At 36.3% G+C, this 16,620-nt stretch overlaps 1 protein-coding gene across 9 annotated transcripts in view; it reads right to left on the reverse strand.

The window, feature by feature from the left end:
- Positions 1 to 9,937: 9,937 nt before the first annotated feature.
- Positions 9,938 to 16,620, reverse strand: part of QKI (QKI, KH domain containing RNA binding) — a 163,511-nt gene continuing 156,828 nt past the window's right edge. For 5 of the 9 annotated variants that reach the window (XM_018570312.1, XM_018570310.1, XM_018570309.1 and 2 more), the window contains 2 exons: positions 15,508 to 15,582; positions 9,938 to 12,656 (listed from right to left, as the gene is read on the reverse strand). In XM_018570312.1, coding sequence (XP_018425814.1) covers positions 12,640 to 12,656; positions 15,508 to 15,582 — 92 coding nt within the window. In that variant the 3' untranslated portion in view covers positions 9,938 to 12,639. Of the gene's footprint in view, positions 12,657 to 15,126; positions 16,406 to 16,620 lie in introns of those variants that run through there. The other 4 variants (XM_018570315.1, XM_018570314.1, XM_018570311.1 and 1 more) reach the window with 2 other exon arrangements.

The raw sequence follows: 16,620 nt of genomic DNA on the forward strand, positions 1-16,620 counted from the left end.
CCACAATTAGACTACCGTAACAGTTTTCTCTACATATAAAAACAGAAGGGGTTGTCAAGTTTGTAATATTGGTACTCAGTGGATTACAATTCTGTCAATGTGGTGTATTTACTCGAGTGTTCTTATGGGCTCTAGTATATTGGTAAAACTGAAAGAACGTTAAAAATGTATGACATATTTTTAATATTGAAAGTAAGCCACATAAATTTTATTTTTCTGCTTGGGTCCCCTAGGCTGTTTGTGTGTGTGTTTTCTACATGCCAGAACCACTAGGAATCTTTAATTTACCTACGATAATGTGGTGGGGAAACATCATTGGACAAATGGTCATTGTGATTGATGATGTACCTACATCAAAAGACATAGTTTAAATGTTTATGACACTTTTATTTAAGGTCTTTCTCATGGTATAGGTGTCATTTTTTTGTGGGCATGACATGGGAATACCCCTGTACTTCTTTCCTTGTGGTGGGACAGAATATCTGGGGGCTACCTTTTTTAATGGGGGTCTTCCAAATTCGTGCAAGTCCACCACCACATCCTCTTGGGGAATCACATGTGGGGAAGAGGTGCTTGTCTTTCAACATTGGAACAAGATGCCTTGAAAGGAAGGGGGAGAACAGTGCTCCATTCTTGGGGGCTGCATGCTCACTTCCCTCCCTTTCCTGGCCACCCAGGCTGCATATCGAGATAGTTTGGTTGGAATATTAAGGGAATCCTTATGCCATTTCCCTCTTATTTAAAGGGTCAGTACATGTAATAATATAGACATTTACTGGACCTGAAACAGACTGCGTTCATGCCAAACATCATCGCTAGTTGAGTACATGGCTAAGTTCTAGCCCTGCGATGGTGAACCTATAGCATGCGAGTGGCCGCTCCTCTCCTGGTGTGCTCAACGCGAGCCACCAGTCTCCGCGGCATATTAAGGTTTTTAAAGATGGCCACTGCAAATGGTGGCGGCCATCTTTAAACCTGGAAGGTGCCCGGATCCTATTTAATATATTGCAGCTCACACTTATCCTCCACTGGACCACAAGGATAATCCCCAAGTGCCCCCCCCTCCCCCCACTGGACCCCAGAGATGCAGCCCCCTCCCTGCAAAACAGGTAAGCAGGAGAGGGAGCACATTTTTAAATGATTAATTTTTAATGGTGTTTTAATGAGTGTGTGATATATGGCTGTGTTTTATTGTGTGTTCCATAAGTGTTTTTCGTGTGATGTGTTTTTAATGAGTGTGATATGTGTTTTTATTAGATATGTGTTTTAATGGTCATGTGACGTATTTTTTTTAATGAGTGTGTTTTTATGAGTGTGTGATAGCTGTGTGGTATATTTATGTGTGTGTGTGTGATGTGTGGGTTTGATATGGGTGATGTGTTTTTTATGTGTGTGTGATGTTTATGAATGTATGATTGTGTGTGTGTTTATATGTGTTTGAATATGTTTCCCTATTTCACCTAAGGCAGCGATTTTGAATGTTTTTTTAAACCCCAGTGCCCAAACGAAAACACAATACCAAACTTATTTTCAGTGTTGGCACTTTGAGATAAATTGATTTTGCGTTGCAGTTGGGGCACTCGGCTTCAAAAACATTAGCCATTACCAGGGCCGGTGCTAGATTATTTTGTGCCCTAGGCAGGACCAGCTACTTGGACGCCCCAGCCCCCCTCCCGCGGTGCAACCCCCAGCCCCATTCTCTTGCCGGTTAGCTTCCGCAGGCGACAGGTGAATGTAAACAGCCAGGAGACCAATAGCCAGACTGCTATTGGCTATTATATTTGAAATAGCCACTAGAAGACTGGCTATTGAAACCCTTCCACTGAGTTGTCTCTTAGTTCCGCTCTTCTGCTCAGTGGGTGGGTACAATAGCCAGCCTGCTATTGACTTTCAGAATTTGAAACAGAGGGGGGGATGCCGTGGGAGGGGTGAGTGTTCGAGGCTGCGCCCTAGGCGGCTGCCTACTGTTCTAGAATGTATGCACCTGAAATCTCCAAAACATTAATAATGTAATGGGTTGCAATACAGAGCTCAATTACTTTAAACCTGGCACTTTTATGGGATGCCCACTTTGCCACTCCTCTGCTACATCTACCCCTGTCAACTCTAAGTGCTATTATTGTGAAGTGAAAGCATCTAGGAGCAATAACAGTTGAGCATCAAAGTGATAGTTCACACAAAAATCCCTTAACTTTGTTGCATCGCTTGTAATAGAGCTTCAAAACAACTGTGGACGCAAAAACACAACAGCACAATAACCGTGCGTAGGGAGCTTCATTAATAAGGTTTTCATGGCAATGCAGTTGCACAAAAGCCTAATATCACTATGTGCAATGGCAAATATTGGCTGGAGTAGTGTAAAGCATGCTGCAATTGGACTCCGTGGAAATGTTCTCGGACGTTATGAATTCACTATCCGACACTCTAATGAATGAAACTTTGGCAAATGCCTTCTGGTTTTCACATTGGTCTATCATAGTTTGGTAGAAGTGGAATAATGGTCTGGGCAAATTTTTAGGGTTTGGGCTAGGCCCATTGGTTCCAAAAAGGAGTGCTGTTAATGGCACAGCATACAAAGACATTTTAGAAAATTGTGCGTTTTCAACCTTGCGGCATAAGGCTGGGAAAGGCACTTTTCTGTTCCGGTATTACTGTGCCCCTGTTCGCATTACAAGGCCCAAAAAGACTTCACAATTTTACAAGTTTGGTGTAAAACAACAAGAGTGGCCTGCACAAAGTATTTACTTTAACCCTATGGAACAACTTCAGGATGAATTGGAATACTGTTTGCTAGATAGATCTTCTCATTCTACATCAGTACCTGACCTCACAAATGCTCTTTTGGCGAAATGGGCATATATTCCTTCAGACACCCACCAAAATCTTCTGGAAAGCCTTCAGAGAAAGGTGGAGGCTGTAATAGCTGCATAGGATGGGTCAGCTCCATGTTAATGTCCATGGTATAAGAATAGCTCATGTAGATGTGATGGCCAGATATCCTCGAATTTGTGGCCATATATTGTCTATCTAGATGTGGTTGGGTGACTTTCACAAGCTATGTTAAGGTTGAGAGTGTCGGGACATCATACCTACAGAAGACAAAACAGGGTCAAACAGAGCACCTCTGCCTCCGGCATCGGTTAACAGCTGCATAAATTCATATAGCTATTGTTTTGCCCTTATTTTAAGGAAGACTGTTTAGTTTATACACCCTCACTCATGGTGCTCAGTCCCATATCAATCTAAGCCTGTTAGTACTAATCTTACAGGAAAAGAATAGGCATCTTATGTGCCAGTTGGTACCCCTTACTTGTGAAACAGATGCTGCTGATGGTGTGGAAACCCAAGGGAATTTGCAGTATGCAATTTCCTGAATTAGGAAAGGTCAGTGCTGAAGAATGCCCCCAGCACATCCAACAATTAAATATACCGCTCCATGGACACCCCAATTAACACATTCACAGTAAATTTGTAAACAGAAATAAATATACATTAAGAAACCACATTCGTGTATTTTTTATTACAATAAAACAAAAAACAGTGTACATGGAAGTTATTTATTTACATACAATAATACATATCCAATAAATAAACTAACATTTTGAATATTTTTTTTATCAAGATGTAACCACCAATTTACAAACATTGATTTGATTAATCCTTCAGTGCTCTCTTTGAAAGTATAATGGAAAACAAGAGATGTATTTACCTCAATGAGTGAGGATTTAAACAGTAGTTTTTTTTATTTAAAACGTGGTCACATTCTTTAGCTGGATAACTTATGAAAATTGTCCTCCTAGCTGGAGCACCACTGGCAGTTTTGTCCCATACATAAATGTGTGCCATTTCAGTTATACTTTCTTTGGTTAGGGGAATTCTTTGGAGTGTGTTTCCTGCCTTCAAAATTACTTTGTGTATATATAGAAATGTTGCTTTAAATAATATTAGTAATTTAAAGTGTACCTGTCATGCCCAATAAAGTGTATACTGGATACTAGACCCAAACTGTATACAGTAGCTCCTTCTCCAAAGTTTAGCTAGCAATTGCCAGTGTCTTTACTGGCCACAGAGGCTTTGACATTTAACAATTGAATGTCAGAGAAAAGGGCCTAATCTGGACTTGGATTGAAGTTGAAGACCCCTAGAGAGTCTGTGCCTACGATCCAGGATACTCCCTAGTCAAAATGGTGTATGTGCAGTACCAATATTATAAGTTTATATACTAATGGATATGACCGGTTCACTTTAAATAAGATAGAGAATGTCCTTTTGAGGATTAGATAGAAGAAACCATGGGTTCTGGATACTGCACCTATGCCCCCTCTTCTGTCCATATGAACAGACATGTTACCAACAGTAGGGACAAATATGGTGAAGTCAAACTTCAAAAACAATGGATTCTTGGTATCTGTCCATCAGTACAGTACAGAATATATTTTTTGAGCAGTGTATCCAGATATTTGAATAGACATGTTCAAATGTTTTAATGCTTTCTAAAAAGGATACCATTGTGCATGTATAAAATAGGGTTAATTTTGAAACAAATCATCTACTGTGCAGTAACATTTTCTGTTCTTATATGACAATACAACACATTGGCAGAAAAAAAAGAATCAGGGAAATCTTTAGGTTTACTTAAACAGAATGTAAATATAAAGTTGCATGTGCAGCTTGTCAGTAACGTGATTCATTTCACTAGTTCTATGTTAATATTAACAGATCTCTTATTCCTTGGTGTAAACAGAAGAGATTAAGTTGGTATAGGAATCTCCAATAACAATCATATTCAAGTTTGCCTATGATGTCACCAGAAAGCAACTATAAATTCTATAAACATTGTCTCCTGAATTTATTTGCCTGCTAGCTGTGACCTTTTACTGTATTACAATTCTGTCCGCATGCCATCTGCAATGACTTGTACATATCTTGTGACTGAGCATTGCCAAACCTGACCACAGCTAGATCACAGTCCTATATTTTACTTATTGACTTCTGTATTTCAACCTGGATCCCTGCTTCAAACATGTCACAATGCCTGCAGTGTTAATGCTGACCACAGCTAGTTGATAGACTACATTTTGCTTATTGACTTGTGTACTTGAACCTGGAACCCTTTATCACCCGTGTCACAATTCTGAACAGGATAATATCATTTAGGTACTTTAAGGTTAGTCCTTAGTTAGTCCACATTAACTTGGCCTCCATGGTATCTTCAGTATTTCCACTGCTTACCTTGGTGTCTGCAGCATATTCAAGTATTATTACAAAGGCAACCCATACATTTTGAATACTTCTACAGCCACAATACCGAGATGGCCCAAGTTTTTGGGCCTTTTACAGCCAATAAGAGCTTTCACTGGGGAATTTGTCTTCAGGCAGCATAAAGTAATTTATCCTGGTTCTTTGGTATTTTATAAGTTTCATCACCATAAGAGAATGATCCACTGCATCTGTGATCTGACAATTCTATATTTTACTAAACTGGTTGTTTCCTTAACTGCCTTCCAATGCTTCAATTGTATCAAAGCTCTTTCCATGGGACAGTATGTGTGGTACAATCCTGCTCTCATTAGGGTAATCTGACAAAGTTGGTCAAAACAAAATAATGACTAATTAAAAAACTTTTTCTCTACAGTAGATGACTGGGTGCGCCTCTGCAGTAAAATGGATATCTTCTTCCCGGAACATGAGCATGCTAAATGCATAACTTGCCTGTTCTCAGACTATGTACGGCTCAGTAAAGGAAGTCAATTTGTTAGGCCCAGAAACTGGAAAGGAACATTTAGCTAATAACGGTCTAAAAGGGCAGGGATACTGCAAAATCTGAGATGGAGTGAGAAAATCCCCAAATTTCACTATTCCTTCCCTACCCCGAAAACCTACACGACATGGTGGCTTTTTTTTTTTTTTAAAGAGAATGTTTTTGATGAGGACATTCCTCTGGCAATGCTTGAAATGTCAGGTTTCAGATACAATATATTTTGTATTCCCGTTTCAGTCGTGCATATCTCTGAGCCAGTAAGGCTTTTTGCTCTTGTGATAGTATCCCCTTACTAACACTGTTCATGTTTAGATTATTTTGTGTACTGTTATTTACGTAATTATAATCAGACCTAGGTAATCCACACTGGTGTATTCTTTTTTTTTCTATTGCTATAGATGTGGTGCGATTTGTGTAATAGGCGAACCATTGTTTTCTATAATGTTTTTGCACGTGCTTCTTGCGGTTTTTCAAATAAAAATCTATTTTTTTTTAAAATTGCAATTCAGCTGTTTGTGGGGTACTTTATCATGTTTGTGATCTATGTGTATTATAAGCCCCTGGCTAGCATGCTTATTTTGGTGAACCTTTCTGGTTGTGTAAAAATACACTTGCCCATTACAGACATAGGTGTATGAGCAGATCTCTCCATCATCATTAGTGTTACAGTATAGTGGAAGATTACTCTCAAATTCATGATATGTAGTTATGGCAGACAAACAAAATAAAATGAAAATATCTTGACAAGGTTGTAGAAGAACACAAAGTGCAAAAACCAACATTCACACAAAAATTACCTTCGGAGTGCTTTTCTTAAAACTTTTTTGGGCAATAGTTACACAGGCAGGTATATACAAATGCAAGCTTTTGAAGTTGGATCAGTGCCTTGGTCTCTCCCTACTCCATCACTCTGGACAAGCAGCAAAGACAGTCCTGTGTTTACGTTTACTGATCAAGCTCTGCGTGTGTCTCAAATATGCACCTGTGAGCAATCTGATTGTATCTCCACAATTGGATGTCCTTTTAAGTCTAAAGGTGACCTAACACTAAACAATTTGATGATAGGTTATCTTGATTCTCAGTCATAAAAGCGATTTTTTTTGTCTGTTACTAAAGTAGACCTTTGGGAATCATGTTTAAGCAGTTGAAGTACCATTCCTTTAAAAAAACACTAACCACCAAGATTATATACATTTGCATTATCATCATTGGTATCTATATTTTGTTGACACAGAGTTTGTTCCTTTGTAAGCACATCACCTTAAATTTGTAGGTCACCCCCAGCTACAGAGTAACATTATAATATAACAGACCATAACGTTGCAAATGTTTTGAAAGTACTATTCCATGTTTTTTTTCCAAGTGGATTTTGTATAAAAACAGGGAGGGCAAAACCTCGGGTAAGTGTGCACATTCCAGCCATTTTCCAAATGAAGGCTCACAGCTATTATGAATAACTAATGCACTGGATTATCCTAAGATTTATATATAAAGTACTTTGTGTTTAGCAGAAAAGGAATGCTACCCTCACATAAAATTCATTAAAGCAGAACTTCGTGTAAAATTTTTCTTAACCCTTGCAGTGGGGCTACCCCATGCACTGCAAGGGTCAAATGCTCCTTTTTGTCTCTGTTCAAAAACAGTTATACTCACCTGATCCTACCAGCCGATTTGCTCTTAGACTGTTCCCTTCCACCTCGCTACCCCTTTGCTGCAGAGGTCTGAGGTCCCCGACTCATGTGAGGATGCCGATGGATAAACCAATCGCTGCAGAGGAGGAGACAGGCAGGAGGGAGCGCGGTCACAGCCAGATGACTGGGAGGATTGGGGTCATATACAGTATCTTTATTTTTCAACCTAGACAAAAACAAGCACTTAACCCTTGCAGTGCAGGGGTAGCCCAACTGCAAGAGTTAATCCATTTTTTTTACCCAGGGTTTTGCTTTAAGTTCTTAAAAAAAGGTCATCAGGTAACCCTTTTTAGACTGCTCACATTAAAATTCACTTACGGATCCTGCCCTTGCTAGACCAGTTCTTTATGCCTTTGGTTAGTAAAAAAATGGTTTAAGAAAACTACAGGTCTATTAAGTGTCAGAGGCTTTCTGTAGAATGCCCTGACGTCGACAAGGTTACTGGCTGCTGCCATTCAATGCCTGAGGCTGTGTGAGAAACTGCCTGCATATGATCTGTGACAGCAGTGAGTTCAGATGCTTGACACAGGCAGAAAACCTATTCCCTGTGGTCACTCTCATAGCATTGGAGGCTTCACAGGGAGCAACCCAACACCATGGTGGTTCTGGAGAGGGCAGAGAGAAAATATTTACATCGCTGTTACTGACAAAAGTCATATAAATTTCTATAGCAAGCACAGTATCGGCAATAGCCCCTTGTAAACATTTTATTTATGTGTGCACCCTGAAAAGGGTTTCTTGATGACAGTGTCTTAGGAACCGATATTAAATACACTGGTGTAAAACATTACTAGTGGCCCCAGATGAATTTCAAGGACCAAAACACATCTGGCTGTGCTAGGCATAAAAAAAAAGGTCTGCAAACCAGTTTAAAACAATCATTTAAAAGCACCAATATTCATTAATGTTAAATGTGCACAATCCCACATAGTGGCAAACCTATGTTATTTTGTGTAAGGATTCTTACCTAGAACACACACATCTATAACTATATATACATATACATTTTTTAAATATATTTATGATCAGTGTGCAGGCTTTATAAATTAAGGGGGAAATGCAGCAAATATGACAGATGTTTCAAACTACAGTCTGTCTTTTATTAACAAAGTTTTTAAATATTTGCCCAAACCATACCAATTGCAGCCCTTATTTTCTTTACGTAGATTAGAAAAACATGTGCATGTCTCCTTATTTTCTTTACGTAGATTAGAAAAACATGTGCATGTCTCCTTATTTTCTTTACGTAGATTAGAAAAACATGTGCATGTCTCCTTATTTTCTTTACGTAGATTAGAAAAACATGTGCATGTCTGTGTGTCTTGTATTTTTTTTTCTCCAAGACATGATTCATGTTTTTTATACTAAATGCCAGCAAAACAGTAATCACATCACACGAGGGACTAAAAGTATGTATTCAATTCAAAACTCCACTCTAAAATGCACAGAATGATCTGGTATTTTGCTATGAGCAACAGATAAAATTTTCTTTTAAAAACTACATTCTTCTAAAAGTGAACCACCTAAATGAATACAGTGGCAACAGCCTATCTGACCAGGGCTCCATTTTTTCATCCAGGTGTTGGGTGTATTACACTAGGCCCCCAATGGTGTCTTTTGCAACAGGAGAGCTGGTGTTCTGGGAATATCATCACTCTTTCAGCTTGAAAGTGCAACAGTACATTCCTGACGAACTAGTTAATGCTCTGCATTTCTAAAGGCACCTTCTGGCTAACTCTATGTTATGCCCACACCTGTTCTAGCCTCTCCATGTTTTTTCCTGCCTAGAAAAACAGCATGTGCGTTGTCCCCATTAAGACCACAATAATATAGATTATAATGAACGTTTCCGGTGTCAACACTTTAGTGTTACTGGTAAAGCACTGTAAGGGTACTTTCTATAATTACAGAAACTTATTTTTTAAAACAGATCCAAAGGTTCTGGTTAGTAGGGAACTATGCCAGTTATGTATCACAATTAAAGTATGTTAGGTAGCAACATTCTATAGAGGTTGGTGAACTGCGACAACTTATTTTCCAATAATTAGGAGCAAAGAATAATTATTTCCTTGTCGTGCAAATTTCAGATGCCAACAAAATGCTGCAGTGAGCGTTTTTAAGAAACTGTGAAAACCTTTTGGTTTTGCAGAGAGCTGATTATCTGAAGAACAAGAAGGAAGTGTGGCATTAGTAATGCAGATGCTGTGAAGCCAAGGGACAAGCAAATGCCTGGTGTGGTAAATAATATTTTGTTCCCATCTCTACTATCACTTGCTGGCAAGGCATCAGGCCATATTAACCATAGCTACTTTTAAAGTAGTGTGCAGAATGTCAGGCGACAAACAATATTAAAACAAGTAACGCTGGGTTATCTGTGGTCACGCTCTTCAGTGTTAGTCCTGTAACTCAAGACTACATTCTTGTTTTCTTTGTAGATCTTATTTTAATGAAACATAGAATGTTAATAAACAGACAAAGTCCAAAGTTAGTATCTTGGTATTATAACATTTATTAAAATAATGCTATGGGGTTAATAGAAACAGCAAAGAACCAAAGAATTAAAATGCAAGCCATGTAAAAACCCAACTAAAACCCAATGTCTAATGTCATCCAGTCGCTAACTAAAAGCCAAGAAAGACAACACTCCCAATATAATAAAGTACTGCAAAACAATTGGCATTGTTTTAGTTATCAAAATCGTGGGTTTTACATTTTTGTATCCTTTTTCTCAACCAGGAAAAACTCCTTTTGAATGTTATATAACATACATATAAAACAAGATAGAAAAATACATTATAAACTTGTAACAATGGCTGTAAATACATTATTTTACAGGTTCTTTTAGGCAATAGGTTGGCATGATACATACATAGCATGAAACTACTAAAGGTAATAAAGAAAAGACAAATACAATTCATCTGTATGGTTACATATCAGCGACACTCCCATCTAAATCATTCTAAATAATAATAAAAAAAAAAATATATATATAGATAATACTGTCAAAGGAAAAACTAAAGACTGAAATCTACCTAAAATGATAAAAACATAAAATTCATAATACTGAAATCCAAGGCATTTGGAGATTTCATATTTCATGCTTTTTTAATGTTGACCCATCTGTTTGTTCATAGCACTCACAAATTAAGTGTCACATATCTATTCAATAGACTTGCACCTTATCCACTATTAAAAAAAAATAAAAAAATAAAATGACAAAAATATCCAGGTTTATTGCAGCTTGAGATGAAACTGGATCAAATACTGATATTAAAACTAGTTGATCTCTCTAAATGCGCAAGTGTCGCAAAATTGTTCAAACAATTCCCAGCGAAGGGATGAAATTTGATGCATTTAAACAAAATATAGAATAATAAATGACCAGGAAGACAAAGCTGGTGGCATGTTAAATAAAAGCTAGCTGCTAAAAAGAATAGGATGAATGTCTGTTGCATAGTAAATTATAACTATTAATTTGTTTCAGTGTGACGAAATAGACTATGAGGTCACCGCAAAAGTGTTTGAAATCTTAACATTTTAGATTTACTGCTTGACCTTTACCAGAGTTTCCATAAGAAACAGAAAGTTGATAATGTGATGGAAAATGTGCTAGGTCATTGCCAAATTTTCTTTAAAAAAAAAATGGCACCCAAGTGTTATGGCGAAACAACTGAAATTACAAAATTGATCTAAATATGCAGACGTAAGTCAATACAAAATTTGACATCTCCTAAGTTGAAATAAAAATGGCTACTTGAAAATATCTTGGCAAAAGCACAGTATGTGTTACAGATTATTTTTCATATTTAATATATATACTATACTGGGCGACTGACTTGCAAGATTAATCTTTAGAATGCCTCAAAGTGCTCACGAATTAAATGTGGCCTCTTAAAACTTGCTTGGCAAAAAAAAAACTACAGACCCCTTGACCCTGAATTAAAAAAAATACAAGACACTGGACTAAATGATCATGGAGAAAAATAAGGCACTTTTTTTCAATTAACTTATACCAATGCTGAAAATAAAAAGAACAAAAAGTTGGAGAAAAAAAAAGACAAAAGGCTCTTTTTGGTCTTATTCCTTGACTACCACCAAAAATCATTCAATGCAATAAAAGGGTTTTCTTTTTTTGTTTTTTTTCCTGTTTTTTTATAACACTTCAAAGTATAAAATGCTACATTTCCAAAAATATATTTTTCTCTGCACCAGCACCCTTGTATAGTAAAAGTATCTAATTTTTGTTCATTTTTTTTTCAATGCACTACACTTATATCTACAATTTCATTACAATTATATAGCAATAGGCAAGCATGGCTTTTACATCCTTAATGTTTGTTTCTATACAGGGAGGTCTCAAACAAATACTTAAACACTTTGCCCAGTAATGTGATACATAATGCATGTACCTTATACCAATGTAATATTACATGAGGCTTTGAAAAGTAATCTTTTGCTAATTGCATTACAACAGTTGATTTGAATACCAGTGTTGCAGTATAATTTTTAAAGGTTAAAAAAAGTTATAATTTTTTCATGGCACCCTTATCAATGTAACAAATTTGGCAGGCAATATTACAAATAGAACAGATTGCAATGTTTTGACCCTGGGAGGGCACTGTAGTGACTAAATACCAATTTATATTTCAATAATTTTCTTAAATATGTAATTAACTTCACCAGTTAAAATCCCTGACCAATCAGGTTCATGCATGATGCATCATCACAACACAGTACATTCAGCTTCTCACTTCACAATACAAGAGAAAAGACAAAATAAAGTTCCCTAAAAGTTTCTCACAGTAACTGCCTCTGTCATTGGTAGTTGAGGATCAGATGTCTTGCCAGTACTCTAGGTGAAGCTTTTAGACCGTTCGTTTGGTTAGGACATTAAAATATGATCAGTGCGGAGGGCTGAAATGGACCTTATTGCTTTTCTATTATTCAGTGCAGGTTCTAGAATCACTTTCGCCCAATCCGGGGATGAAAACCAAAAACAAATAAAAAAGGAGGTGGAAGAAAACTATTTCTCTGTGTGTCTTGTTAGATGGTAAGACGAACGGACAAATGCCTCAGCTCGCTGCACCAAAGACAGACAAGCAGAGGCGATTACCAGTTAACTGATCAGCAGGCAGGCATGGTCAGGTCATCATTGGGTGAAGAATTCAGAGGTCAGAAGGTCATAGGTTAGTTGCCGGTGGCGGCTGGGTGGTTAGAAACAAAAAATAAAAAACAAAAAAAGAAAGAAAAGATAGAGAAGAGATTAGTTCCAGCTAGTGACTGTTTAATGACAACATGAAAAAAACTAATCACAACTAATAAAAAAACAAGCATGTTTAATACTGACATACTGATTGACACCATCTACAGAATGCAACAAAATCATGACACTAGGTATCATGATTCGAATGTGTGAAGGAGCCCACACCCATAAAACTGGTTAACAAGAAGAAAAAAATGGAAATAAAACTAAGGGCTAATGGTTAGTAGCAGTCGGAAATTGAAGACAAAAATAATGAATCAGCTTGAAACTTAGATAGAAATTTTGAGACAGTCAGTGCACACAATCAGTATCTGACTGCTATTAAGCATTAGTACTCCCCAATGGTGCAAGCATTGAAGCATCTATTATTAATGATGATGTGATTATTAACTTGTTAAGAGCAATGGATCTAAAGATTTTTTTCAAAATAAAAGGGAAAGTAAACATTTTAACATAAACTATGGGCCAAACCAAGTTGTTTGTTCAATAAATGTTTATTGCTCATTTTCTATTTACAAACACAAAATATCTTGGCCTCATAATACAAAGTAATAAAACTCTGGTCTAGCACAGTAGGCATCATCATCTGAACCAGGAACAGCTATAATGCTATTGCTACTGGCAGCATTTCCAGTTGAAATACTAATTTACACATATAGGACACATATAAAATGCATTTGTATGTAAACACTGTAAAAGTCCTGGCTTTTTAATATATATTTCTAGACTCAAAAAATTGAAGTACATAAAAAAATCTAATACACTAATAAAGCATTTATAACTACAAACAGCCCTCTTTCTTTTCAAAGCTAATACTTTGCAAATACAATAAAATCTGTCATTTCATATACATTCCTGCATTATATTTTTATATTTCTTACGCCATCTGTAAATACTATTTTCTTTAAAAAAAAAAATACAGTAAAACATAAAAAGTTCTCAAGTGGAAAGTTAACATTCTCAGTGTTTTTTGAGCTCTACCTTCCTCAGTAACTCACATTCTCCTTCACAAAACTTGGTCCACTTAACAGTAGTATTTTTTAAGACTCTTTCAACAGCTTTACTATATATTATGAGGTTCAATTTGCTTTATTTTGTACTGTGCCATAATGACTGAAGCAGAGGAGATGTCAATGAGAAAAATTCAGTGCAAAGTCAGACTTGTGGTATTTCGTAAAATGAAATCCAGTAGATTCAATATAGCTTTGTCTTAAAGACATAAAGCTATTGGTCAGCTTTATAAAGGGAAATCTAAAAGACACATGTCTTTGACTCATATCAATAATTTTCCCTTCGTGTATTTCTGTATCATGTTGGAACAATTAAATAACTTTTATTCCCTTGAGTTAACTTATTATGAACTTGGACTTGTTGAATGTTTTGCTCATGATTAAGCAGAAATAAAGAACCTAAATAAATATACAACGTGGTTTATTACTACCAGAATGCCTTTATACAGTCAAATGACGTGTATAACTATATATTGTACTGTACATTAATTAAATGTACTATTTGTAACTGGATTAAAAGATCAATTCAATGTTGTTACAAGGTTACATACATGCAGTATTACTGCAAGATCAGGTGGTAAAATGTACTGGCATACCTGCAATATATCCTCTGCAAAGTCCCTGGCTATACACAGTACACACAGGTTTAATAACTGTGCAACATAATTTACAGATTATAACATGTATTTCAGTCGGTTTGTTACAACAATAAAACCGAATAGTGTAACATACATATAATAAGAAACCATTCACCTGGCTGCTCTTCAATAATCAAGAATGCTTAATCATAAAAGCAGTTTTTGCATAGGGCTGAATTTAAAAAACACTTCAGAACCGAAAAAGCTGGACACAAACAATTCTTCCATCAATAAGCTCTTCAATAAACAATCCCTTAGGACATAATTAGCCAACCAATTTCTTGTATAGATGTTCTAGATTATTTTATTTTACAACTATAGTGTTGCCTTTCTGTGTTATTTTGTTATATGAGCTTTCAAGGTAAGAAAGCAAATTGTTTTCATATTGCTCTAGTTGCACTGGGTAATAACTTAGAACCTTGTGATCAGCAAATTTAAAAACAGAGGTAAAAGTATTACCTGTGCAAAGCATTTAGGAAAAAGTTCAATGTTTTAAGTTGACCTATCCAAAACAAAAAAAAATATTTTAAATGAATCCTCATACATCTAAAGTTATGCCTTACTGGCACAAGTAAAGCTCTTGAGACTTCAGAGTATTTATTGGCTATATGAGTCACCTCTTCATTTCTAAGACTGCACTAGTAATCTCAGAATACATCAGGCAAGCATCTTGTCCCAGGTGTTCACATGTAGCCGACATGCTACTTTTTTTTAAATTTTAGGATAAGCTCACTTTAAACTTTAGAACTTCAAAGTCCTCAAGTGGTCTTCCTCTTATGTTGAATTTTGAGCCATTCCCTTTAGGCACCTGCAAGACTACTTGGTAGGCATGGATTTCAGAAATGAAGTTTCTCTTTTCTTCAGCCCATCAAATGCATCAACTACCTTTATAGTTAAGCCACCATCATTGCTTTGCAACACCATACTAAATCCTGCATACCAACAGTTAGCAGTATCTTCTATTTTTGTATAGGCACATGCTGTGTAGTCACCAAGAACATAAACAAATGAAACAAATATGCTACAAAACCCCACCCCTCAGTATCTGCTCGGTGTAGTTGGGGTGCAAATTATGTGTGGTGTTGTAAAGTTAACTTACTGAAATAGCATTTTGTCAAAGCAAAAACTACACAGCTAAACTAACCTCTGTCTGCGGTCACAATCCTTTGGTAAGGATGGACCCGCATATCATGCCTTCGCGCTTTACTTGCCATCGCACCTAGTTAAATTGTAATTACCAAGACAAAGTTAGAAAACAGAACATTTAATAGAACACACAACATTAAAAGCTGGTTTCATCAAACTAGGTTTTACATAGAGATTCGCTGCAAAAACATTTAGGCATAGAAAGCAACAAGTTAAGGCACAGTAGTTTGGAGTCTTTGCTACAGTATGTGAATGATACGTGCTCCGATTAATATTGCATTTAATGTTGTATATCTGGCCTTAACCTGTTCCGCCCTGTGAGTTCAGCTGGTATGTGCAAGCAACTGTGACACTAAAGGGCATCATAATGCATTCATTTACTACTGAATAGCAGTAACTTTTGAAATCTGTTAGACCCAAGAAAAAACAAGCTTTACTATTCACATAATCTCTGAAGTGCTTTACCTGCAGCCGATGAGCAGTTTAATTATACTTTAATACTGACATCAGTTATAATAAAAAGAATCCAGTTTTATGTTTAAATTATTTGAATCTTAATATCTAAAGTCAAGAAGTAGGAACACATGAATTAAGTGATTAGTAAAGCGTGCAAAAGAGGAAACTTAGCAGTCAGTATTCTACTATACACTCACTCACTGCTACTTAAATGTATAGACTAAATCAAATATTGATCAACATAAAATATTTATTTTATCTATGTGCAAAATAAAAAAAAATAAGTGCAAGTAAGTCACTGACTGCTAGGCAAAGTTTCACTTATATTCTTTTTTCAAGACTGATGAAACTAGGCAACTGCTAAAATTAAAATCATGTGATCAATGAAGGGTCATTTGAGATTTTCTTGAATTCTTAGCCTTTCGTTGGGAAAGCCATACCTGAAGATAAAAGGAAGGAAATTACAAATGAGTTATCTGTCTGCTGAATTCATCTTGTAACAATAGGGAAACAGGTACAAATGTTAAAATCTTAAAAGTATCTCAACCCAAGAACAAAAAAGGTTATTTATGGCAGCTTACCAGTTCTTAAATGTGGTGGTTGCATTAGTGTGGTTTTTTTTAGGCTAAATAAATTTTCTGCAAGTATAGAAAAA

The sequence above is a fragment of the Nanorana parkeri genome, unplaced genomic scaffold (genome assembly GCF_000935625.1).
Source record: "Nanorana parkeri isolate BGI_ZX_2015 unplaced genomic scaffold, ASM93562v1 scaffold1504, whole genome shotgun sequence".
In the NCBI taxonomy this organism is placed as follows: Eukaryota; Metazoa; Chordata; class Amphibia; order Anura; family Dicroglossidae; genus Nanorana; species Nanorana parkeri.